The sequence below is a fragment of the Pelodiscus sinensis genome, chromosome 18 (genome assembly GCF_049634645.1).
Source record: "Pelodiscus sinensis isolate JC-2024 chromosome 18, ASM4963464v1, whole genome shotgun sequence".
NCBI lineage: Eukaryota > Metazoa > Chordata > Testudines > Trionychidae > Pelodiscus > Pelodiscus sinensis.
The window spans coordinates 9,405,865-9,432,492 of NC_134728.1; the positions used below are offsets into that span (position 1 = coordinate 9,405,865).

The 26,628-nt window shown below is 43.5% G+C and overlaps 1 protein-coding gene across 3 annotated transcripts; it reads right to left on the reverse strand.

Moving 5' to 3' along the window:
- Positions 1-1,180: 1,180 nt before the first annotated feature.
- LSM14B (LSM family member 14B) lies at positions 1,181-26,196 on the reverse strand. Of its 3 annotated transcripts, none has more exons than XM_075901102.1 (10): positions 25,869-26,196; positions 13,222-13,385; positions 12,635-12,770; positions 12,062-12,178; positions 9,475-9,642; positions 9,221-9,298; positions 6,451-6,612; positions 6,129-6,279; positions 4,528-4,704; positions 1,181-1,855 (listed from the first exon to the last, which is right to left on the reverse strand). In XM_075901102.1, the coding sequence occupies exons 1-9, from the start codon at positions 25,987-25,989 to the stop codon at positions 4,533-4,535; spliced, it is 1,269 nt and encodes a 422-aa protein (XP_075757217.1). In that variant the 5' UTR covers positions 25,990-26,196; the 3' UTR covers positions 1,181-1,855; positions 4,528-4,532. The 3 variants fall into 3 exon arrangements, with proteins under 3 accessions (XP_075757217.1, XP_075757216.1, XP_075757218.1); XM_075901101.1 differs by lacking the exon at positions 1,181-1,855 and adding an exon at positions 2,049-3,360; XM_075901103.1 differs by lacking the exons at positions 1,181-1,855; positions 12,062-12,178 and adding an exon at positions 2,049-3,360.
- Positions 26,197-26,628: the final 432 nt, after the last annotated feature.

Sequence of the window (26,628 nt, forward strand, 5' to 3'; positions counted from 1 at the left end):
GTCTTAATTTGACCTTATCCCTTAGTGTAGACATATAACTTAAGAGCCTGAAATTGATGTAATAAACTCCCATAATCAGCAAGACCTTAAGACTATCACAATACACAAGCCTTACTCCACTAACTCCCTTAATGTTGAAAACTTGTATTTCACAGGTTTGAAAACCAGGGTCTTGCTACCCAAAGAGAGAACAGCAAGTCTGAACCCCCACACTGTAAGCAATGTGCCAAGGAAGTTTTTTCCGAGAATTTTTCCCCTGACAATTTAGTCTGAGGGAAATATGAATGAGGCTATACATTTATGTATATAGAATACTATGTTCATGACTCATACTACAGCTTCAAATACACCTTGCAGGAGAAGTGTTCCTCCAATGCTGAAGCTTATGCAAAACCAGACAAGTAACACTGCATGGAAGTGACAGTTGACAAATGGATCATCACCAGTAGAAGTTGCATGTGTTTGCTTTTCCTTATTTCATCTTTGAATCTATGATTTTTCTATTACTAACCCCCCCACCCCAAAGCTCTGGTGTGCAAACTATATAGAGCATGTCCCTCACGGTGAAGTACTCAGAGGGTTTTCACACCTTTGAGCGTGAGGCACTAGAAGAGAAGAGACCAAGGACCTGGCAGTTTAGTATTTAGGAAGACTGCTGTCAGGGCTCTAGGTGCCTTAATGCTATGCTCCTGTGGCCTGAAAATCATTTTCAATGGTGGAGGTGAGCTAGGGAAGAGAAGCAAGTGCTAGGACTGTACCTTAGATTAGACAAGGGTGGATACACAAGACAGATTGCTCAAGATGTTAGGAACTGTCCACAGCCAGCAGTTTTGCATCAAACATCTAGTAAAAGGATTACATTTAGAACCTAGCAGCAAAATTCTATAATTTTAGTGATAGGTATAACTACCTATGTTAGTATTTTAAAGTTTTAATTCTAGACCTAGAATGCTGAAGACAGGCTTTTTTTTTTTTTTTAAGAAAGCAGGATATAAGAAATCTATAGGCAGCTGACCAATTAAGTGGTTTGTACAGGTAGCAGAAGGTTTTAATGTTTAGAGTAACTGGCTCGTTAAGTAAAATAATCCATATGCTGAAATACACAGTAGCAGATGTATCAAACAGTAAAGGGTTCAACCATAAATTTTTCACCTTAAGAGGTAATTAATGCCAGTCCATATACAAGACTATGGAGTTTATTGCTAAGTTTAGCATAAGCCAGTCCAGAACATTCATAGCTTACTACAGGGCACATCAGATGTTCAAGCCTTATAGTACATGAAAGCAACAATTTCTTCAGTCTTCTTACTAGAGAGATTTGATCTGGTGTGATAGTCTTGCTCCAAGGTAGCTGCATGAAGAATCCTGAAGGGGTCAGCTATCATTTGTCAAGTTTTGGCTTAATAAAAATAGCAGTTTCTCCACTCTGTCTTAACATGACTAATGGATATTTGAGCTATGGATATAAAATCCTGTTTAGCTAGTTAACTGATAAAAGAGGGGCAGTGTAGTGGGCCACTTGGGCCAGGCTAGAGTGGCCACCCACCCACTCCACAGGCCTGGGTAGGATGCTGGTTAACTAAGCAGTCAGGATCACCTGCTAAGACTGATGCTTACCAGTTAACCATTCACATCCCTAAGCTGATCCAGTCAGTTGTCCTTCTTGCTAGTACAGAGAGAAGTGTTATATGTAGCACCTGAACTAATTGTTTCCAATACATGATGCTGGAGCATCTAATTGCCTATCCAAGACAAACAGTCCAGCTGACTTTCCAAGGATAAGACAAGTGCCAAAGTCTTCATTGCCACTGAAGTAAGCAGCAGCCATCTAACATGAAGGGCCTGAAATATTAACCTGTGGAAGAATTACAGACCCATTACATAGTTTTATACAAATAAAGTTACCAACTTCTGGCTGCAATTAACACCAAGCCCACCCTTCATTATGTACTCATGTCTGGCTTATTTCAAACCAGAGGTTCCAGCCATTAACCTGCTGGGCAACAACTGCTGCAAATTATTAGCCATTTACAGGAACAAAAATGGGAAAGTGTTAAACATACATATTTATTACAGTTTACATTACTCCATAGCAATGGGGCTGCTCTGTTCTAATATTTAGCAATGACATTAACAAAAATAAAGCCAAGTTCTTACAGTAACTTAATGCACAAACTAAAATTCTGGTTATGTAATGGGTTCAGTTATCAAAGTGCTTTTTCAACAAAATTCCCCACCAACTGTGAAAGGAATGCATGCCTATAACTAAGAGCGTAACCCACTTATTCATGCAAACAAGTTTATAACTCCTGCCCCACACACCCCTCTTAACAAGAAAGAACTATTTACAGTTGGGGGGGGTTAAAGACAAATTAAACATCCATCCAATAAGCTTCATTATATGGGCTCTTCCTTCCCTAGGTTTAGGGAAAGCAACATTGTATACTGTCCATAAAGCTGTTTGCAGCATATACTGTTTACACAATGAGGTACTACTGGGGGGCAGCAAGTCATCCCCTCATCCTTGTTTTAGTATGAGATGTTCCTCCACCTTTATTCTTGCTTAGTTTAAAGCACATACACAAACACGTAGAGTACTTAACAGTGCATGTAGGAAATCACTTGCTGCTAGAGCACTATTTTAAATGAGTGAGAATATATGCACTCCCACATAGACCCCAGCTTGTTAGAAGCTTTGGGCTCCTTTCTTCAAAGGAGCGCAGAGCACGACAGACTTCAGACAGCCCTGACTGATCTTGTGCCATCACATGGAATCATGCAGTACCTCAAAGTTATTTGTACAGTTATTTGCACTATCACATGATCAGCCACCACCCAGTATTCTCAAGTCACACTATACACAACCCCTTCAGCAGTGGAAATCTGTATTTCAAGTCACCACATGCTACTGAAGTTATACTGCCTTAAATGAGACATCAGCAGCACCAAAGGTTACATTTGGTTGCTCAGAACAAACAAGCTGACTGGTTTACTTCGTGACCTTTCGTTCTGTTTTAAAGAAAGTTAAAATAGCATGATCTTCAGGGAACAGAAAGGGAGTTGCTTTATTCTGTCTACAGCAACCTTTTAGAGCCCCAGAAAACCATATTTTAAGTTAACCTGCACTTAAAAAAAATAAAAACTTCAAAGATAACCCTGAATGGAATTCCCTCTTCCAAAAATATTCCAGTTCTGACACTGGTTGAAATGAAGCTGAAGCCCAAAATACAAAGCAGAGTACATGAACTTCTGTCATTGAATTTCAGACTGTAAACAAGGGTTTATTCTTATTCACACTGGTGCAGCAGTTCATTTTCATCTTATGTACACAATCTTCATCTTCATGTCAGATTTTATAGCCTGCCAGAGAAAGAGTATTAGGTATCAAATAAAGGAGCCCAATCCCACCTTTCCCTCAAACCTGCTCTCAGAAATATCAATCTAAGACTAGTTTCTATGCAATGACCTTATCTGTTAATGCTTCTTTAGCATCTTGATCATGCAGTGGCCCCACTGGTTGTTTAGGAGCCTTCCGGTTTCTGATATACTAGACATTTTTTAGTATTTGAGTTTTTGGCTAGCAGTTCTTGCAATTTCTGTTTGGCTTTCCCAATTAAAAGTTAATAGTTTGTGCTTTTATTTTCCTCACTAGGATTTAACTTCTACTTTTTAAACTATGCCTTTAATTGATTAAGCCACTGTAGCACTGTTTTGGTTCTCCTGTGTTTTTTAAATTGGAGTATACCTTTAAGGTGATTCTCTATTATGGTGTCTGAAAGTTTCCATGCATCTTTCAAGGATTTTACTTTTGGCACTTCAACTTAGTGTGTGTAGGTCCCTTGTCCGAAATTAAGTGCCATAGTAATGAGCTGCTATGGTCTTTGCCTCACCACAAAGACATGCAAGTTTAATTATATTTCGGACACTTGCCAAGTGGTCCAGCTATATTCACCTCTTGGACCAGAAATGGCACTCCATTTAGAGCTAAATCAAGAATTGCCTCTCTTGTGGTTTCCAGATTCAGCTGCTCCAAGCAGCAGTCATTTTAAGATGCCCAAAAACTTCCTTGGGACAGGATGCAGAGATGGTATGTACCCAGTTAATGAGACAGTTGAAACTCCCTCTTCCCCCATTAAGTTGTTTTATAGCAGAGGTTCCTGCTACATTTGAAAGGCAGAGGTGCACTGGTGCCTCCATGTCCCTCCTACCCCAGAGACAGTGCTGGGGGAAAAATGGCTTTTAAGCTAGCTCCCCAGCACCAGCTGCCCGCTCCTCTGATAGAGGCAGAAAGGTTGGAGAGAAGGGAATGTGAGTAGTTGACTTATGGATAAGTCTACCTGATAAGCCTAGGCTTATTGGGCTGTCGACTAATCTTTTACATTCCCAATCCTTACTGCTATATTCATATTAGAACAGGGAATTACTATCCAAAAAAGATTAAGGAATCACCTTTGATCTGCTTGCAAAACTAGCAGTCAATATAAAATTGAACAGAGATTTAGAGATAGCATGTGTTACAAAACTTGCCTCCATTACACTCTTCCAGTACCAGCTCTGTGAGCTGTCTGGTTTCGCTGTGCTGTTCCACTACCCCTACCACCTCGAAATCCACCTCGAAAGCTACGTCCACGAAGAAACCTGCCAGACACGCCAAATGTCTCCGTATTAAGCTTCCTTTCTTCAGCCCATGTTGTACGCCTGGAACTGAACAAGACTGCATTATGCTTGAGTCAAGAATTACCATTATTCATAAAGCTGTTTTCGGGTAGTTCGGGCCACTTGTGTCAGGAAATCTTTTGTTTTACAGAGGTTATCTAGAAAGACCAATATGCTGCAATCTGCTTTCTCTGCACCCTTATGATTAGGGTTTGTCACATTAGCTCAACTGCCATCTCTTGTTAGTTTCTGGTAGCTGGAACCAGAATGTCTTACAGGGATTGTATAGTCTAGTTTAAATAGTGCTGCAGTACACTCTCCACCTGTTTTTTGAAACTTAATCAGTACTTTTAGCACAATTCCACTAATTTTTAATCATGACAACCAGGAAATGGGTGACAGTTTGTGCTTTTAACCAATTCCAGGAATTAGAAGATACTAGGATTCTTCCTTCCCCGACAAGAGGGTAACTGTATATTGCTCTACCACTGGTATTTGTTACTGTAAATAATCCTGTCCTTCCAGGATTACATTTCCTACCTCCACTTTCAACAAAATGAAACTATCAAAGTTGGGCTTGAGTGCTGACAAATAGGTTCTCCATGTAAGCGAGCTTTGTGCAAGAACAGTTCCTGTATTTAGGCACTTAGTCTAGATCGAGAAAGGAGAATGCAAGGAAAAATGAAGTTTTGCCCAAAGCCCACACTTATATCCTGAATTAAAAGCATTAAGAGATCTGACTTCTACAATGTATTCTATTTTACACCATGCCACTGCTCCCTTTACCCCAACAATATTTAGGAGAACAGTTCTCTTCCTATATAAATTGTGCAAAATAGATAAAAAGGCAACCGTTAACCAGAGAAGTACAGCATATAGTAGTATGAGAAAGTAAACTGAAGTGTTTTAAATTTAAGCTCCTCCCCCTCAAAAAAAAACTCTGCAGCATTTGTGTATTTAAAAAACAAAAAATAAAAAACCAAAACCAGCAAGCAACTGTTCAGAGTGTTAATGGAACAGATTTAGGCATAAATGGCAAAGACTGAGTGGGTAAAAAGGATATTCGGAACGTGAAGTTTCTAGACTGTCAAGATATTGTAGCTTGGCATTCCAGTAGCTCACCATTTGGATGTCTGAGTTCACATCTGATATACCAAAGCATGCATCTTTAAGCACTTGTTCACATCTAAGCTTAAGTCAGGTGAATCAAAACCAAGACTGCAATTTGTTTGGTGCTCAGTTACCACTATTTTGAAAGTTTAGTAGTGTCTAGCGAGCTGTCCAATTCTAGGGCCACATGCCTTTCAAAAGCTTTGCTGTTTCAGGCAAAGCTTCAGAAGAAGCTTTTAAAGGTGCAGTGTCTCATTCATCTGTGTTCCTATAAATGGCTAGGCATTGCCTAGCATGCAACTTCACTAATACACTGCCTGCACTAAGGGGCAAGACAAGCTGAGCTTCAGAAAAATAATTACCTGGATTTCAGTTCTGAAGAGATATTGTCAAAGAAAGACTTTGATTTATCATAATAGCAATTGGGTCCAAGGAGGTCCTCATCTGCATTGCCATCATTCTGAGTTGCTACACCAGGATCGCTCTTTTCTTCCCCTGCCTCAGCTCTGTCATCTGAAGATAGAAGATTAATTACACACTTTCTTGCTGCACACTGAAGAGTCAGTTTCTTGCTCCCTAAAATATAGGTCTGAAATTCTTCCTTAATCATGCAGTTTCTCAGGGCAAAAAGTTGCTTTATGCCATCCTTTTAAATGTAAATGTCTCTAATTTTTTCACACAAACCTTTAAAGTTCAATTTCTTCTTGAATTCTTTATCAAGTTCCTCTCTGTTGAACTGTGCATTTGCACTTTCAAAATCAAAGTCACCTTCAAACTTTATTGTGTTTTCCTTCACAGTGGTTGGTCTATTTTGTCCTCTAGAACGATTTCTGGTTCTCCTGTTTCCTGAAAGCAGGAGAGTTTAAACATTTGGTACCATGTAGGAAAGTTACATGACTTGGTCAAAGCCAGAGAAAACCAGGATTAGAACTCAGGCTTCCAGTCCTGTGATTATGCCACACCTTTGAAAGAGACATCTGATCCTCACTGCAGAGACACATTACAGCAATACAGGCAGTCCCCGACTTACGCGGATCCGACTTACGTCGGATCCGCACTTACGAACGGAGCTTTCTCGCCCCGGAAGTCGGGGCGAGAAAGCCCCGTTCGTAAGCTGCTCCGGTGCCCCTGGTCTGCTGGAGACCGTCCCCAGCAGACCACAGGCACCCAGACTGAAGCCGCAGCTGCGGCGGGGTCCCTCGCCTCTGAGGCTTTGCCAGAGCAAAGCCTCAGAGGCGCAGCACCCCGCTGCCGCTGTGGCTCTGCTCCCCGTGTCCCTGGTCTGCTGGGGGGGGGCTGTGGGGAAAATCCAATAACTCCAATTGTGTCTAAAGGGGGGACTGTGCAAAAATCAAAACTCTCTAAAGAAAACTGCTGTAAGGGTTAAAAAGTTTTCCAGGCCTCTCTTCCTGTAACAGAGAGAATCAAATTAACTCTAATCAAAGACCCTTACAAATGACTCTCTCAAATTCATGGATACTCCTAGTCTGTCACAAATTATCATGTAAACTCTTATCTTTGTCACAGTTTGCCTTGTAGACTTCTCCACTCAAGTTCTCATGTGGCTTTGTGTACTGTAAAAACTTACTTCTAGCACTCCTGGGGTGAACAGAAGTCTCAGAGTACTTCTGCTGAGACTTTGATATGTTAAAGAAGAACAATCCACAACTGAACTGTCTAAGGCAGGCATGTCCAAAGTCCGGCCCGCGGGCCAATTGTGGCCCGTGTTCCGATTTAATACGGCCCCCGCTTCCTCCCCCACTCCTGGCTCCCCGGCGCAATTTTGAACTGGCGCGCCCAGCGCGCCGCTTCCGGCCACGCCGCCGCCGCCCATGGCCTCCGCGGTCCTAGAGCCTGCCCTGTAGGGCACGTCCGCAGCCCCGCTCCCCCGCTCGGCTGCGGGTTCGCCCTGCGCCCGGGCCGCCGTGAGGCCGGCGTGCCCTGCGCTCTCCACCCACCTCCGGCCCTGCGGGCCCTCCGCCTTGGGGCTGAGAGTGCGGGGAAAGCCCTCACACATGTTCACTTCTTCAGATCTGGCCCTCTTTGAAAAAAGTTTGGACACCCCTGGTCTAAGCATACTGTATAAAGATTCCCTGAATCTGTGTGTCAGGGCTGCTTCACTCTTGGAAGTGACAGCCTGCATGCATGCATCATAAAGTTTTCTCTTTTAGGTTTCTTTCCTGCCTCACTGATTTGACCTCCGGCCTCGAACCCTTCTGGGGGCTCTGTACCCCAGGGGAGCGAGATTTCCCCCTTAGGGCGCAGCTAGTGTGCTCCCCCCCCCCCCCCCCCCCCCAGCAGACCAGGCTTTTGTTTTGGACTCTGGGGCAGAGCAGCTGGGGCACTGCCGATTGGTCCTGCAGCGCCCGTGGGCACTACTGGACCAACCCGGCAGCACCCCAGCTGCTCTGCCCCAGGTCCTGATTCAGCCGCTGCTGGTCAGTTTCAGCAGCGGCTGAATCAGGACGTCTGGGGCAGAGCAGATGGGGTGCTGCTGGGTTGGTCCAGTAGCACCCCAGCTGCTCTGCCCCAGGCGTCCCCAAGTCAGCTTCTGCTGAAACTGACCAGCGCTGACTACAGGAAGCCCCAGGCAGAGTTGCTCTGCCCCGGGCTTCCTGGAATCAGCTGCTGATCAGTTTCAGCAGCAGCTGACTTGGGGACGCCTGGGGTTCTTAAGTTGATTCTGTATGCAAGTCAGAACTGGCGGTCAGTTTCAGCAGTGTCTGAATCTGGACGCCAGTTCCGACACATACAGATTCAACTTAAGAACAAACCTACAGTCCCTATCTTGTACGTAACCCGGGGACTGCCTGTACTTTATAACTTTTTGGAAAACATTCTCAGATGTTAAGCCAGATTAAGTCAGCCAGCTTTCCCTGCCAATATTGGATTCAACTCCTACTATAAAAGATAATAGTGCCAAGCAGTCTGTGTGTAGAAGGGGGGGTGTGGAGAATCTAAATTAAAGTTTCCCAAGGAATCAAAAGGGTCATCCCATAAATCAGTGCAAATTTCAGGAAGCCCATGGTTGGCTGGAACCATTCATAGTTCTCTACAGTACACAGCAAAGCTAACAAAAAAGAGCTAACACATGGTCTGGCTAGTTATGGCCACCTCAAATCCCTTTTGAAGGTGCTTCCAATATGAGGGGTAGCTTCTATAAGGAAATGCCAGTTTGCAGCAACAGTTTACATGATTACACCTGAGTTCCTGGGGAGATGCAAAAGAGCAATTTTCCACGGCTCTGCAGAGAGCTTGCAGAACAACCTCTGGAGTTAAGTAGCTTTACTTCTGCATGCCTGATGCCTGATTGATCTTATGTTCATATACCCCCTTTATTTCTAACTATTAACATACTGCTGCTCAAACATCTGAAGTTATAGTGGAGAATACAGGTTAAGAGCAGAGAATTGGAGTCAAGCCAGTGTGCATGTTTAAGGTCAAGTTAGCCTACCTGATCTCCTCCTTTGAGGTCTTCTGTTTTCATCATTCACCTGGCCCTGAGTTTGCACAGGTGGTGGCTGAACTGTATCTACAGCAAAGAAACAGCAAAAGGAAGACTTTCAACTTTGTTCTTGCATGCATGGGTTATAAAGTTAACTTCTAAGGTAAATTAACTTTAAGCAGGCTTAAAGACTGGTTTAAGTTACTTCAATATTCTTCTGAAGGAGCCTCCACCAAATACCCATTTGAAAACAAGACTTATACCATTTGCCTTGCTACTCTGTGGAATCTGCAGTCCACTGCGTTGGATCCCAGAAACTACTTTTGCCGGAGGTGACTTTTTTTGATTCATATTATCAGCTGGACCAGTCTGAACAGCCTGTTCCACCATAGGGCTTTTTCGTATTTGATGAACCAAGGGGAAGCCAGCACCTGGAAATACAAAGGGGTTATACAATTCCAATTTTCTTAATTACATTCCAGCAAGAATTATGCTAACATTGCTTCTGAGTGCCATCTACCTCCATGACAAAACAGATTTCAACAATAAGTGTGTAGAACCTTCTAGGTACTCCTATAATTTTGCTATGGGAGTTTGCATGCATCTCACTACAGATATGCCAACATTTAGTGAAACGAGTTTTAGCCTTTGAGCTCAGGGCCATAAACCAAGCCAAAAACTTTATAGTAATACATTTTTGTGTTCTTCGGGAGTAAAGGATCAGAATAGTAAGGACAAAGTTAATATGCATATCAAATTAAGAAATTACTCTATATGCAATAAGCTGCCAAAATGTGCAAATTCCCATTAGTCTTCTGTAGGTATTCTTGTTAGTATATAATTTTATAGAAGTATATTTTTACTTAATTCTTGCTCTGGACTTTTCCTGAAAGTGCTTCATTTTCAATGTCTTTGCAAGTCAATTTGCATAACCTTTACTGCATTAATAGTTTAGTTTTTCTATGCACAGCCTTTTCATAAGAAGAACCAGATTAATATGGCATCTATGTCAGTTCTACTGATAAAATATTTGTAATGGGTCCAGTAGTTCTGATGTATCAAGTGTAAGTTCTTCCATAAAGGCACTGCATCAAGTAGATACTGTGTAAAGAACTCCCCCCCAAACAATACACCATGTACAACAACAAAAGTAGTATTTCAATATTTCCTAGTTAAAGCACACAGTACAGTGAGTTAAAGGGCAACATTTCACCCTTAACCAAGTCCTCCTTTTCCATTCGGAGGCATTTAGGAATTTGTGTGTGAGTGTAACAAGCCATATTATAAAGTTAGAAAGCATTCAAACAAATTCTCACTCCCTATGCTTGCAAAGAAATTAATGCATGATACTTTCATATTTCATTCTTTATAGAAATCTATAATTGGATAAATAGATGTTAGGTAGTTTTGCATAAGTGAGGACAGGTATTTGCCACCATGCAACAGGTTCAGTTTAAGAACAAGAATGTATTACACAAGCCAAAGCATTACTTTAGTGCAAACTGAATCTGCATTCTATTTCTAGGATTCTCATGTGGCACATACTAATTTAGTATACACTTAGTCCTTTCATAAGAATAAATTAGGAGTAATATCCCTAGAATGTGTCTAGATATTAAACCTGACAGTAGTCACTAACAAGCATCACTTCAAAGATTAGTTGAGTTGGACTGTATAGGATACAGACTTGCAGTGCTGTTTTACGGTACTGCCCAGAATGGCACATCACCTATTTTCCCAGCCACAGAAAAGGAATGGGATTTCCCCTGCATGTACCAGCACCTGTTTCCTGATGTGGCTCGGCTCCTGACAGAAGCCTGCTGGGGATGTGCAGCTTTTTTTCCCCTGGGTCCCAGCACAGCGGCTCTTAAAGGGGCTGTAACCACATTTCAGCCCCCAGTGCTTTTTTGGCTCAACAAGTTTGCCCCAGAGTACTAGCACTTTTTTTTTTTAAGTATAAGAAAAAAGGCACTGCAGGGATAAGAGATGCCAAGGGTGTGGGAGGAAGAACCAAAACAGCATGAACACTTTCCTGTCTGACCCAAGCATTTTTTGAAGTGTAGATTAAGCAGACTCATGACAGCTACCAGCTCATGTGGTTTGCACCCACACTACCTGCCCTGAAAACACTGCAAAGCTCCTCAGCCTAGTTTTCCCACTCAACCTACTTTTCAACTGGATTCAATACAGTGCAAAAAGTTTAAAGACACCATATTTCGTGTCTTAAGTTCAGCTAGGATAGCTCCCATTCCAGATTGGGAAACAAGAGGCTCAATCAGTAATGCATACATACAGTATTCATGCAATGAATAGAAAAAGGCTAATATTTCCTTAAGGATCCACCTAATTAGCAATTAATTACCATACAACTTAGAATTATAGCCTTGTGTCTGCAGCCAATCTCCAAAAGCGATCCATGGATATGCATAGATAAAGCAGTGATCTGCAAGCTTGCAGGGCTCTAAATATCATTTCTTCTACAGAAAAGAAAAGCACTCTTCATGCTCTTCTATAAGCTGGCATTAAAGATCTATTGGTATGACCCAACAAGCAAACATCTTCTGCAGCCAGTCTTCCCTTGGTACAGCTACCTGAATACTAACCGCTGTACTGCACTTCCACTCATTCCCTAGCCCTCCAATCATTTCTGTGTATAGCAGTAAATCAGAGCTCTAATAAATGGTCAGAAAAAGTAAGGACTAAGAACAATGTAGTATCAGTTTTGCTACAATTACACATTGGGTACTGCTTGGGTACTGCTCAGTTTCAGAGGGTTAAAGAGCAGAATAGAATTTTTGCAAACACCATGCAGGTTCTTCCAAATATCTGGAGTCCTCAAACTGCTGTTACCCTTGGAAGAGAGCTGATGAGGCTCAGAAGACATGTCAGGCTCTGAAACAGGTTGTGGAGACGGAGAAGAACTAGGGCTGGAAGCAGCTGCTGATGTTGGAGGGCTTACCAATTTCTCTAAAGAGAGACAGAGGGGAGAAGAGAAAAAGCAAAAAAGGTACACAAATAAGGCAAGGTAGTTGAAACACAGATCTTGGAAAGAAATACAAGAGGTTACCTATAACAGTACTGAGATGCTACACATTTACAGTTTTCATATGGTACTCAGAATTTACTTTACAATATCTGAAGGGCATTTTAAGCTAGAAAGACAGACCATGTCCTCATTAAGTGTTTAAGCTTATATACACAGAACTTTCAAACAGGGTAGTCTTTATACAGAGATTTTTAGTTTTACGTTTTCACAATGAAGTCCCATTTCATAAGGCTGGCTGCTTTATCTGCAGACAAAGCACAGTGTTTCAGAAAAATGTAGGTAATAGTAACATTAGGGTACAAGCTGCTGTGAAACCACACCTTAAAGATAGGAAGAAGGAAGAAGATTCCAAATATTAACATCAAGCTATTACTCACCTAAACCTAAAGAAGCTGCATACTGCTGGCTAAGTAAAGAGCTGGCAGCAAGCTGGCTGTAGGGTGGCATGCCTCTAAATGGACTATAAGGCACATGTGGCTGGAAGGATGATGCAGAGGCAGAGCCCAGTGAAGACTGCGTAACAAGATAAATAGTGTAAGTACACTTCCACTAATGGTACAAGAGTTCAGAAACTGCAGGTATTCCCTATTTCCCCACTGTCCTCCCAGCAGCAGTTTAGTGCTTTTAGGTACTCAAAGATGGCAATTTATGAAAATAGTTAAACAGTCATTACTTTAATAATAAATTTACTTGAGATGTATAGAAAAATCACTAACCTTGATATCTAGACCGCTTATTACATTTTCAATGATGCAATACTCTGACCACAGACCCCCCCAGGGAAATGCTGGTTTTAAAACAAGTGTTTCCACTTTAATTAGGAAAGTTCGTGGAAACATTCACACTGACCTTTGGTTTTAGATCACCAGCCTTATAACCAAAACATCTTTTGATTTAGGTTAAAGTTTTGGAATGCTCGCATTGTCTCAAAACTTTTACCACCATTTCAAATTGAAGTTCTTACTTGGACAATGGCAGGATCCTGAGGCAGAGCATGTTGAGCTTTAGGAGGTTCACATACAGTGATGTCTTTGATGTCACTTCCCCGGAAGATTATGTATTCATAAATCTCTTCTCTTGGGGGAGCAGGTCTGTCTGTGGGACGGTCTTCAGTACCAAATGACCGCACTTCAGCATTTAAGAGAAAAAGTAGAATATTTTAGCCTTTACTAGTGCCACAACTTATTTCTCCAGCACTATATAACTACAAGTGATGTTTAAGTTTATACCCCAGCAAAGGGCATGTATGCAAGGCTCTAAGCATCCCAGATACATACAAGAGAAATTAGATCAATTAGAATGAACTCCTGACTTGCATGTCTGATTTCTCTAAAGCCCATCTCAGCAGTAGTACATATATAAAAGCAAGTCTTATGGTATTTTAAGATCAAGGACTTGGACAATTTTGTATTAAAGCCCATTTCCAGCTGAGCCACCACCACCCTCTTACCAGACTGCTCTGCAGTCAGTCTCCTTTTAAAGTGGGAATCCAGCTTGAGTTTCTTCAACCACAACTATGGCAGTACAGCACATCATCAATAAACTACAGCCTATATTGGAACAGGATACCATACTCCAAGAGGCTCTGGGAGACAGACCCATAGTCTCCTATAGACAACCACCTAACCTCAAGATGATTCTTACCAACCACCACAGGACATACCACACTAATACCAACCCTGGTACCTTCCCTTGCAACAAACCCCGTTGCCAGCTTTGTCCACATATTCATTCTGCTGATACCATTATTGGACCTAACCGAGTTATAAGATCAAGAACACATATTCCTGCGCATCCAGAAATATAATCTATGCTATCATGTGCCGAAAGTGTCCGTCTGCTATGTACATTGGACAAACGTCTCAGACACTTCGCCAAAGGATTAATGCCCACAAAACAGATATCAGACAAGAGCACAAAGAAAAAACAGTTTCTTGCCATTTTAACCAGAAAGGACACTCTCTCAATGACTTGACCACCTGCATTCTGCTACAAAGACCTTTTACATCTGCACTTGAAAGGGAATCCTCTGAACTGTCATTCATGTTAAAATTTGACACTCTCCGGGAAGGAATGAACAAACACTCAAACTATCTTACCCATTACCAAGATAGCTTCCCCAATTATCACCTCTAATACCATTAACTCACAAACATCCCACTCTCCCCACCTCTAATATTGTCAATTTAAAGACACTTACCTTCCTTCCTCCCCCCCCCGTATTCCCCTCCTGTTCTGAAATGTGATTTGTCCTTTTCATATGTGTTCATTTTTTTAACTGTATCCTTTGGTATATATGGTTGTGACTATTTTCTTCCACTATTTGATCTGAGGAAGTGGGTCTGGCCCACGAAAGCTCATCATCTAATAAACCATCTTGTTAGTCTTTAAAGTGCTACATTGTCCTGTATTTTGCTTCAGCTACCCCCAACTAACACGGCTACATTTCTATCACAAGGAGAGAGGCAGTCTTAGAAAGCAAAGTCCCCATTACAGCAGGGCAAATACTTGTGTTCACCAGCAATTCAAAAGCGTTAGTTTGGGGCCAAACTTCCTTTTGCTTAATCTTTCCAAAGTGTCAGACATCCCAGCTCAATCCCCCAGATCGAATTTGGGCAACCTGCAAAAACCAAAACAATATTCACAGGACAACTAGTAAGAACAGGTCAGGTGAGCTGCTCCTTCATGTGACTATGCAGAGTCACTGGGCTAGGGAAAACAAGTGAGGACAACTCATTTGATGGTTAATGCAGTCACCTAGAATGTGAGATATTCAAGTTCTAGTCCCTGCTCCAATGACTAGTTTTCTCTTATAAAAGTGAAGAGATACAATCCAAGAGACTGAGGAAGCCTCATACCAGAATCTTAGTCCAGAAGCTAGGGCACCGAGTTTGATGTGGAAGACAAGTTAAAATAATGTCTTCTCCACATCACACAGAGGGAGAATTTGAACCACTCGGCTAAAGGTTAAGTGAAGGGTCTCCTCCCATCCCTGCATATACTTTGTGAAGCTACATTTTGCTTTACACCTTAGCAAAATGCCCACAAAGCCAGAGTTGAAACATTGTTTTGACATCAAGATGTTTAGGTTTTGTTTTGATGCATACTTCTGGGCAATCCAAACCTGTTTCATAGAATAAGTCCAACTCCATTTAAAACTTTAGAGTTCAAACCATGACCTTCTATTTAATTTAGGTTCGCTTGATAAAAGTGATACGTGTACAAGGGAAAGCACAGATTAACACATTCACCTTTTCCCCTTTTCCAGAGAAGAATGCCATTTATTTCAGGATTGATGCATAGATTTCCTGCCTTACATCTTAAGTGGATAAGACACAATTTAACCAGATTTTGGAAACACTGAGCTATCACTAAACTGCAAAATTACACTGAATGGACTCCTGGATTAACAGTTTCAAGAAACACAGATTAAGACACTCCTAAGTATTTGAGCAGATCAGTCCTTCTTATAGGTCTGCAGTGCTTTACATTGAAGAGAAGGCAGAACTGAGGAAGTGGGTAAAATCAAATCAGTATCTTAGATATCTATATACTAATGAGATGTATGGGGAAATGATCAGGAAGAACCTAAAATGCTATTAAATGAATATTAGGGGACTACACTCTACTCGCTATGCTTGCCACTCCCCCGGCCATGGGATGCCCCCCTAATCATCATGCTTGCCAACATGCCCCCCCTTTCCTCTGGCTTAGGGGTGGGCAATACTCCAGGCAAAAATTTTTGAAGTAGCCCCAAAAGGGGTGGGACCAGTACACTTCCATACTTCTCTGCTCACAGACCCGGATTGGTCTGTAGATGGGGGAGTGTGTGAAGTCTGAGCAGGGGAAAACAGCTGGCTGTTGCCTCTAAGCACCCATGTCCCTGGAAAAGTCAATCACAGCTGGCAGAGGTGAGCACACAAAGTTTTCTCTTGTTCTGCAAGGAACCACCTGGGACTCCCTGCCCTCCAGCGCATGGCTCTTGGAGTCAACCATGATGGCTGACTCAGCACTGCAAGCTCTCTTGTCCCTAGGCCCTAATTGGCCTGGGGGAAGGGGGGGGAGCAGCAGGACCTCCACAGGCTGCATCAACCTACTCGGCAGGCTGGATCCAGCCTGCAGAGGCCCTTTTGCCCATCCCTGCTCTGGCTGCTTTCACAGCCAGAACATATGACTACATCATTCTGGTCACCTGGCAGGAAAAACGTTTAAAAAACCCACCACCACACCACCTCCCATGACAGCTTGCATCAGAGACTTGACTAGATAATCAGGTGACTGGAATACTGGTATAGAAGGCTTGCTCAGGAAGAACAGGCAGGGGGAAAGGGAGGAATTATTACATTTTTAATATATAAAGCATATACTGAGGTTGAGATGGAAATAAAATATAGCACTTAAAGCCTCTTGGTAAGGTTAAAAAGGGTAAAAATAAGGGTGATGTCATAGTAGAGATCTTTTACAGATTAGCTACCCAGGAGAAACAGCTAGGACAAGGCTTCTTTTTTTTAAATTAGAAATCATCCAAAGCACAAGGCTTGGATATAATGGGATACTTCAATTACCCAGAACTCTGTTGGGAAAGGACACAGCAGGATGCAGATTATCCAATAAGTTCTCAGCATGTATTGGAGAATTTATTTCAGAAGGCAGAGAAAGCTACTAGGGAAAGGCTGTTTTAGATGTGAATTTAACAAACTTGGAGGAACTGGTTAATTTGGAAGTGGAAAGGCAGCTTGGGTGAAAGTGATCATTAGATGATATTTAGAATCAAACTGACAGAAAGAAGAGCAAAATACACACAATACAATAGATTTCAAGAAGGTCGACTTCAGCAAACTCAGGGACTGGTAGACTTGTTTCCCATAGGATCTTACTTAGGGGGGAGAAATTGTTTTGAGTTGGTAGTTTTTCCAAAAGAGACATTAAGGGCACAAAAGTACACTATTCTACTGTGTAAGAAAGATAGGAAGTATGGCAAGAGACCACCATGGCTTAACCATGAGATCTTGAATTATCTAAAATAAAATAAGTGCACAAAAAGTGGCAGCTAAGTCATTACAAAGGATGAATATAAATACAAGTATGTAGGGACAAAATTTGAAAGACTAAGGCATAAAATGAGAACAAATTAGAGACAAAGGACAAGAAAGCATTCTACGACTATAAACAAGAAGAAACAAGTTGGCCCATTACCCAAAGGGGGGGAACCCCCAGAAAATAGAAATAGAAGTGCTAAATGGCTTAGTTTTGGTTTTCACCAAGAAGTCTGATGGTAACTGGACATCTACCATAGTGAATCCCAGTGAAAGTGAGGTAAGATCAGAGGCCAGAATACATAAACAAGTTAAGAATCACTTTGATAAATCGGATGTCTTCAAGTCAACGGACCCTCAAACATTCCTTAAAATACTCAAAGATCTGACTGAGGAGATATCTGAGCCATTATCTATTACTGAAAAGTCATGGAAAACCAACGAGATGCCAGAAGATTGGAAAAGGGCAAATAGTGCCCAACTATAAAATGGTAAATAAGGATAACCTGGGGAATTAGACACCAGTCAGCTTAACTTCTGTATCAGAAAGATAATGGAACAAGTAATGAAGCAATCGGTTTGCAAACATTTAGAAGATAAGATGATCAGTAACAGCATGGATTTGTCAAGGACAAGTAACATGTGTAACCAACCAATGGCTTTTTTGATTATGAAATATTAGTTTAATAGTATTTTAGGTTCTTCCTGCTCATTTCCTCATACATCACTCATTCGTATATAGATATCTAAGACACTGACTTGTTTTGTAGATGAAAAAGCAGTCAAGATGGCGCATCTTGACTTTACTAAAGTTTCTGACAGTCTCCCATGACCTTCTCAAATAAGCTAGGGATATAAGCCTAGACAGAGCTACTGTAAGTTGGTTCCAAAACTGGTTGGAATACTGTTAGCAAAAAAGTTGTCGTTCAGTCAAGCTGGAAGGGCATAACAAATGGGGTCCTGGAGTCTGGGTCTAGTTAAGATATTTTCATCAAGGATTTAGATAATAGCAGAGCGAGTACACAAGCTACGTCTACACTGGCAGCTTCTTGCGCAAGAACGGTTTTGCGGAACAGTTCTTGTGCAAAAAGTCTTCCACAAGAACGTGTCTACACTGGCATGTGCTTCTGTGCAAGAGCACTTGCAGTATGGATGCTCTCTTGTGCAAGAAAGCTCTGATGGCCATTTTAACCATAGGGGCTTCTTGCACAAGAAATTCCTGTTGCCTGTCTACACTGCCCTCTTGTGGAGGAGCTCTTGCACAAGAGGGCTTATTCCTCTCCCCACGACGAATAACTCTTCCAGAAGAAGCCCTGTTTTACAACACTATACTGTAAATTTACTTGCACAAGAATGCTTGTGCAGTATAGACAAGCAAGTTTTTGCGCACCTGTTCTTGCACAAGAAGCTGCTAGTGTAGACATAGCCTTAAAGTTTTCAGACAATGACAAATTAGGAGGGATCGCAAGTGCTTTGGAAGATAGGACTGTAGTTCAACATGATCTGGACAAACTAAAAAAAATGGTCAGCAGTAAATAGGATGAAATAAGGACAAATGAAACACACTCCATTTAGGAAGCAACAATTAGTTGCACACATACAAAGTGGGAAATGACTGCCTAAGGAGGAGAGTACTGTGGAAATGGATCTGAGGATCACAGGAGACCACAAGCTAAATATGAGTCAGTGTAACAATGATGCACAAAGCAAACATTCGAAGACAAATTAGCAAGAATGTTGTAAACAAGACAAGTAATTCTTCTGCTCTATTCTGCGCTGGTTAGGTCTCAACTGGAGTACTCTGTCCAGTTCCAGGCATCTCATTTTAGGAAAGATTGGAGACAGTCCAGAGAAAAGCAACAAAAATGATTAAAGATCTAGAAAGCATGACCTTTTATGAAAGGCTAAAAGACTGGGTTTATTCTAGAAAAAGAGGACTGACAGTCATAACTATTTAAGAACTTACAAGGGTTCCACAAAGAGGAGGGAGAAAAATTGTTCTCAACCTCAGACGAAAGGACAAGCAGCAATCGACTTAAAACTGTAGCAAGGAAGATTTAGCTGGACATAAAGGAACTTCCTGTCAGGGTGTTTATGCATAGGAATAAATTGCCTAGGAAGGTTGTGCAATCTCTATCATTGGAGATATTTAAGAGCAGGTAAGACACACCTGTCAGAAATGGTCTAGAAAATAATTAGTCTTGCTGTAAGTGCAGGGAACCGAATGCGATCTTTTGCAGTCTTTTCCAGTCATAATTGTGACACCACATTTGAACTAGGGCTAGGACAGCAGTAACTGGCTAATGTTCTCTATTGTAGCTAGCACTCAAGTCTACAAAAGCCTTAAGATATGTCAGTGCCAGGAGCATCTCCTGATTGCGTACACATGCTTAGTGCTTGCTCAGTGAGAATTAGCACAAGTTTAAACAGCAGTGTAGCCCCACTAGCAGGGGAAGAGGAGGCACAGCTGAGTGGTGTCAAGAATATACCCACCTGATTCAGGCAGGTTCCTATTTGGCACAGCTCAGCAGGGTCTACTGAAGCTAGTAATACACTCAGTTAGTGCAAGCATATGCACGTAAGCAAGGGAATCACACAGCTTGTAGTGCTGACAGCCTTAATAAACATTCCCCCCCACCCATAGGCTGCAACAAGTTACTACTTCATACTTCTCTCCTGCACAGTTAATGCAATTTGAATATTTGATATATATGGTAAAACTTTGCTATTGGCAATGGATGTTCAGAAGATTAGCACAAGCTAGAAATTGTTGTACTTTTCATGTTCGGGAAGAGCAACTCTGACCTCTTATTTCATCCCAACATCTTAGAAACTGCTTGTCCTCCCCCAGAGAAGCCACCTCAAACATAAGTTCCCAACTTAATCCCAGCTAAATCATCAACTAGCATCACAACTTGCTTTCACAGCCTTTCCTAAAAAAGGAAATGGTTATCTAGATGCTTTTGTTCATACTAACTTTGGATCACCCTGGGTCCAGACTGGGACAGAGACTTAGCGGTCAGTGTGATGAAGATAAGAGGTCCATAAGACATTAGACAAACTGCCTTTGATACAGCACATCACAGGCATTATTGCCCCTCACCAGTTGGTCAGGGCTGCTTGTCAGTGGTTTTGTTCTTTTCTCTGATGGATCTCAAGATAGTTGTGGGCAACTGTTCCACTTCCTCAGTAGTATGGAAGGCTGCAGGTCGTTTGTCACCCTTCTGTTCAGTGCATATATGGGACCATATGGAAATACAAGAAACAGAACTTACTAGACTACTGAGACTCAACTTATCTGTCTCGCTCTGTGTTGTGATTCTGCCTCAATCTGGAGTTTTGCAGAAACTGGAGCATAAACAAGCATGAACTGATGCTCAATGCACAGGAGTGGTGATGGACTAGGGAAGCAGTCAGAGGTAACAGTCCCTGTGTGTGACTACATTCCTGCAGTGGGTTGGTCATTTTACAGCAGTAACCCAGGCAGATTTTTACATTCTGCAGCAAGCTAGAAGGCTGCTATGCTTCCTTTCAGATGTTTACTTTGATACTGTTCTCCATGTATGTTACCTCAAGATTAGACTACCTCAATGCATTCTACATAGGGCTACACCTACCAAAGCCTGCAGTTGGCACAGTATGCAGCAACTTGCTTACTAAATAGGACATCTCCCTGGGAGATTAGGATACAAGTACTCTGGGATCCACACTGGCTGCCCAGACTCCAGGTGTTTAATGTGTTTTGATATACAAACGCTTTAATGGTCTGACATCAGCTTACTTGAGGGGCTGCTTCTCCCCACCCCATACTACCATACCTGCAGTCAGCAGGGGCTACCCAAGCTGGATTCCCTCAGAGGTGGCAGCTGGCAGGGTGTTCTGTGATAGCCCCACAACTCGAACTTGCTCCTCCCTTGGTCTGAAATAGCCTGAATGTGGTGACCTTCCAAGCATGCTGCAAAAGAAATCTGTCAGTTTTAGATCAAGTTGAGGGTTTACGTCCCAAAACAATAAGGGGATGAACAGAATTTCTATAGGTGTCCGTTTCAGGTCCTGCGGAGATCTTACGGTTACAAAAAAGAGGTCTTAGATGTGCTAACACTTGCAACAGACTTCTGTACACTCTAAAATAAAAATGCTTTGATATTAACATTGCTAGCCACCCGCAATTTGAAAGATTGTCAGAAGTTAAAAAATGCTTCTCATAGATCAGTGCCTCATTTATGAAGTACACTTCTGTCTCAGTGACATAGGTCCAAGTAGGAATGCAGCATTTTTACTGTGATCAGGCATCAGAAAACACTTAATATAAAATCCTGTTATTTGACATTTGTCTCAACTCAAACTAAATTTGAATTAGAAAAGTTATAAAGTAGCATTTTAAACAATGGAATATGAATTTGCCAGTTAAAAAATTAAGTTACAATTGAAAACTGCTTTTTAACAGATGCCGATATGCTGTAGGGATCTCAACATGTACACAACTACTGATAAGCCTGAGCTTATCAGTTCGTCTTGTTGAGTACATGCACTCCCCCCACCTACTGCCTCTAAGGCTATGTCTACACTGGCGGCTTCTTGCACAAGTGTTCTTGTGCAAGAAAATGTCCACACTGCCATGTGGCAGTGTGGATGCTCTTGCACGAGAAAGCCCTATGGCTAAAATGGCCATCAGAGCTTTCTCGTGCAAGAAATACCTGCTGAGTGTCCACACTGCCCTCTTGCGCAAGAGAGCTTACACATGTTAAAAGAAGAGCGTAGCTCTTGCACAAGGAGCCCTCTTACCACACCGTACTGTAAATTTACTTGTGCAAGAGCGGGCGGGCAGTGTGGATGCTCTGCAGATTCTTGCGCAAGAACGGTCGTACTTGCACAAGAAGCCGTGAGTGTAGACATAGCCTAACAGGCAGGGGGTGGGAGGGGGCACCACACAGGAGCCAGTGTGGGGCTGGCTTAAAAGATGGCTCCCCTCAACAACCTTCCCCTCCCCCCCCCCCACTGCTGCCTCTGATAGAGGCAGCTGAGGGTAAAGGAGGCATACAGGAGCAGATACAGACCAGGAGCCGGCTTTCAAGCAGGATCCCCATGTGTCCCAGCTCTGTAGACACCTGCAGCCTCCCCCCCACCCCTTGCTGCTTCCCACAGAGGCAGCAAGCAGGAGGGGCAGGCAGCAGCCAGGGCTAAGGGAAGCCAGCTTGAAAGCTGGTCATTGTCCACCCCCAATGGTGCTGCCTCTATCATGTATGTGAAGCAGCCTCTGTCCATGGTGAGCTCCCCCTCCCCTGGACAGGAGCTGCTGCCACTCCACACTGCTGTCTTTGGATCAGAGATGGCAGGCAGGACGCATTCAGTTCATGCAGGAAGTCTGTTTTTCAACTGGCTCCCCTCATGGACCTGCTCCCACCTGCCACTCCACAGTGGTCCTCAGATACAGAGGAAGCAGTGCAGGGTGTCAGGGGCTCCCCAGGAGTGGGGTCAGAGCACACTGACTGCTGGCCCCTTCCTCCAGGGACTAGTGAATAGTTGTGTAACTGCTAAAGTTTCATATGTTACATGACTATTCAGTTACATGCTAACAGCCCCAATGTATTGTAGGTAGTGCACCAAACCGTGACCCAACAGCCAAAAGACCTATAGTTTTATTTATATGGAAAACAGCATGTTTCCCCTCACAGATTTAATCAGTATGAAGACATTCTGCTAGTAGAGAAGTCCTGTGACAGGCACTCCACTTAAGCTCTGAAGTAGTGAGTGCTAAGTGGCAAGCAAAGGCTACAGAAGAGACTGCTACATCTCACTGATTACAAAAGAGATCCTGAATCAGCAGTGTAGACAGGACATAGGGAAAGAAAATTGTGTTTGTATATATGGATACCAGGACCTGAGTTTAAAAGACAAAGCAGCCATAGCCCTGCTGGCATCCATTTGAATTCCATTCCTTTCACCATATCCTCTACAAAACTTAAGTAATGGACTGCATGTAAAGAAGCCAGGAGACGTCCATAGCTTCAGACACATGCATGCTCTTTAGAGGTAGATATTATTTGATGTTAGTCATGTTTAAAATTCAATAAAAAACTAAGTATGTTCAAGTGTCCAAGTTAATTTTCTTGATCAGATTTTCTGGATTAGGTAGTCTTTCCTGGTCCACATAGAACCTGTAGACCAGGAAAGATTGCTTGGATCCCCTGACTACTTTATAGTATGATAAGATGGGGTCCTTGAATATGATGCAATAAGAGATTGCTAGCAGAAGGATTAAAGTTTGAGACCTAGAAATTTGACTTAGCAGTAATTCTTCAGACTGGGGAGGAAAAAGTGATTGTGAGGAAAGTTGAGCATTACAAACAGTCTTTTTCCCCCTCCCATTAGGAAAATGAGAGGGTGAAGTGTGACGAGAGAAAACAAAACTTAAGGTACAAGAAAACAAGCTTATACAGCCCGTCCCCGAGTTGCAAATGGTTGCGTTACAATGGTCAAGTTACAACCATTCGCATTTACGACCAAAGGGCCCATGGAGCGGTCGTAAAGGTGGTCCCCAAGTTACAAACAGCACGGTTGCTATGTAACTCAATGGGGTCTCAGTTACGAACAGATCGAGTTATGGCCAAGTGTTTGGTCCATAACTCGTTCGTAACTCGGGGAGAGGCTGTATTGAGATAGGCGAGGGGAATAAAAGGATAGAGGAGGTGACTGGAGAGGGTCCAGCAGAGGGCAACCAAAATGATTAGGGGGCTGGAGCATATGACCTATCAGGAGAGGCTGAGGGATTTGGGTTTGTTTAGTCTGCAGAAGAGAAGAGTGAGGGAGTACGTGGTAGCAGCCTTCATCTTCCTGAAGGGAAGTTCCAAAGACAAAGGAGAGAAGCTGTTCTCAGTAGTGATGGATAGCAGAACAAGGAGCAATGGTCTCAAATTGCAATTGGGGAGGTCTCGGTTGGCTATTAGGAAAAACTATTTCACTAGAGGATGGTGAAGCACTAGAATGGCTTACAAAGGGAGGTGGTGGAATCTCCATCCCTAGAGGTTTTTAAGTCTCAGCTTGACTATCCCAGCCAGGGCTTTATTTAGTTGGTATTGGTCCTGCTTTGGGCAGGGTGTTGGACTCAATGACCTTCCAAGGTCTCGTAAGAAATTTAGTTAGACACCATATGAGATGCAAACCAAACTGACAAGCAGATTTGGGAGTCACTTGTTTAGGTGGCAGCAGAAGGTAAGAGATAGACAAAGGGAGATTCAGTATACCCAGGAACAGACAGCAAAATAAGGAGTAAATGAAGCAGCAGTCTGCAACACAGAAGATCAAAAAACAGGTAAATAGACTGAAGATTCTACATCTGATTTAAAAGGGCATTGCACAAGAAGTTACTATTCCAGAGCACTACAATTATTTGAACATAATCCAATTCTTGATCACAAGAATTAAGACGAGGACCCACGATTTAGATTGTAATCAGTTTTACATACACAAAAAAATCTAGTAGAAAGTATGATTTTATATGTGCATACTCATCTGTTACTTGAATGATAGAATAATTCTGTAATGTTTAGTTTGGGAGAGTAATAGAAAGTACATGAAATTGATCTTTAGTGTTCTATTTGTTAGAACAGATTTGAAAACTTAAAAAAAACAAGTAATCTGGTAGCACTTTTATAGACTAACAAAATACGTAGATGGTATCATGAGAACAGCCCACTTCTTCAGATGACCAGTTTGTTATTATGACCAGAGACTACATTATTGTAAAAGAAAAGAATGGTTGTTTAAGCCTAACAGGAGAACTTCCAATATTAGCAGATCTTTCTGTGTAAAGAATTGTAGCACTATGCTTGAGAAATGAAAGTGTCCAAAAAACCCTTGTAATACTTCCACCAACTACACCATCCAGAAGTGCACCCAACAGTTCTCTAGGGATATGGGACTTTCTTGCATTTGCAGTGCAAGCCATGCTCCCTACTGTAGGATACAGCTCTCGCACGGAGGAAAGTAATTAATCAAATGCTCCATCATGAAAGAAGCCACAGCTAAACGAACCGGACTCCGGCTGTAATTTAGGCTTTGCCGCGCCTCAGTCTGCTTGAGCAGGCTGGTATTTCAGAGCCGAAGCCAGCCATCCCCAGACTGTAACAAGATGCGGGGGTCCCTGGGGCTTTCGCCAGACAGCCCCAGCACAGCAGCTCGGCTCCAGCTGCTGCCTGTTTACACCTCCCTCGCCAGGAGGCTGGGCGCATTGTTCGGGCGCTGAACGAGTAGCCCAGATACCAGCAGAGACTGGACACGGACGGAAGCCGAGCGCCAGGCACCAGCGGGAGGAAGCACGGCGGGGGGGGGGGCGCACTGCGAGAACCCCACAGCCTGGGGGAAGGGAGGAAGCCACGACGGGTTTCCCGGTCCCAGCTCAGCCTGTCCCGCGTAGCTCCCTCCACCGCCCCTGACACCCCCACGCGTCATGGAGCAGCGGGACGGCAGCCTAGGCCCAACTCCCGCCCCCCCCCCCGCGGGGGCCAGCACCGCGCTCTGCGCCCCGTGGAGAAGACCCCCCCCCCCCGCCCGGCGGAGGATGCCCGCCCCTCACCTTTGGCCAGCGCCACAGTGGAGTTCTCGGTGTCGATGGTGTAGAGGATGCCCTCGTAGCGGATCTGCGCCTTGGAGATGAGGCTGATCTTGCTCCCGATGTAGGGGGTGCCCGAGCTCATGGCTCCACCGGGGCCGGCCGCGCGGCCCTGGCTGAGGAGAAAGCGGCTGGCTCCGCGCGCTGCCTAGGCCCGGACTAGAGGCCGCTCAGGTAGCGCCGCACCGCGCGCGCCCAGCCTCGCTCCCTCACACACACTGCGGACGCAGGAGCCCCCGCCGTGGCCGTCGGCGCCTTATATAGGGCGGAGAGAGCGAGACGGGAGGGGGGGGGTAGGAGAGAGAGGGGGGGGGTGGCTGGTGCCAGCTCGCGCATGCGCCTCTCCCTCGCTGACCAGACAGGAGAGAACGCCAGGGTCAGACGGCAGTCACGTGATCCTGCCGGCGGTGGGTGCCACGTGCGGCTGCTTGCCCCCTGCGCCGCGGGGTGGAGAGCCTGAGCCGGGACTTTAGCCGCCTAACCGCGCTCCAATGCGGGCACTGGACTGCGGGGCGGGGTGAGAGCCATAGCCAGCCTGCACTCCAGCAGATTCCTGCACACCCCTCTTTGGGACTGGCCACGCCCCTCCTGTGCCCCGACCCACCGTCCTCAAGCATGAAGCAGCTTCCTCCCAACTCATGGGATTCTGAGAATAAGACGTTTTGGGATGTTTCTTTGCCTTCAGGTGTGTTAGGCTTTGACGTGACAAGCTGGACTCATACCG

Coding starts and splice junctions, on each gene's coding strand:
- LSM14B (XM_075901102.1), bottom strand. CDS start 25,989: ATGAGCTCGGGCACCCCCTACATCGGGAGCAAGATCAGCCTCATCTCC. Junction 13,386..25,868: donor CACTGTGGCGCTGGCCAAAG/GTGAGGGGCGGG, acceptor TAAATGCTGAAG/TGCGGTCATTTGGTACTGAA. Junction 4,705..6,128: donor TCTTCAGAACTGAAATCCAG/GTAATTATTTTT, acceptor AGTCTTGTTCAG/TTCCAGGCGTACAACATGGG.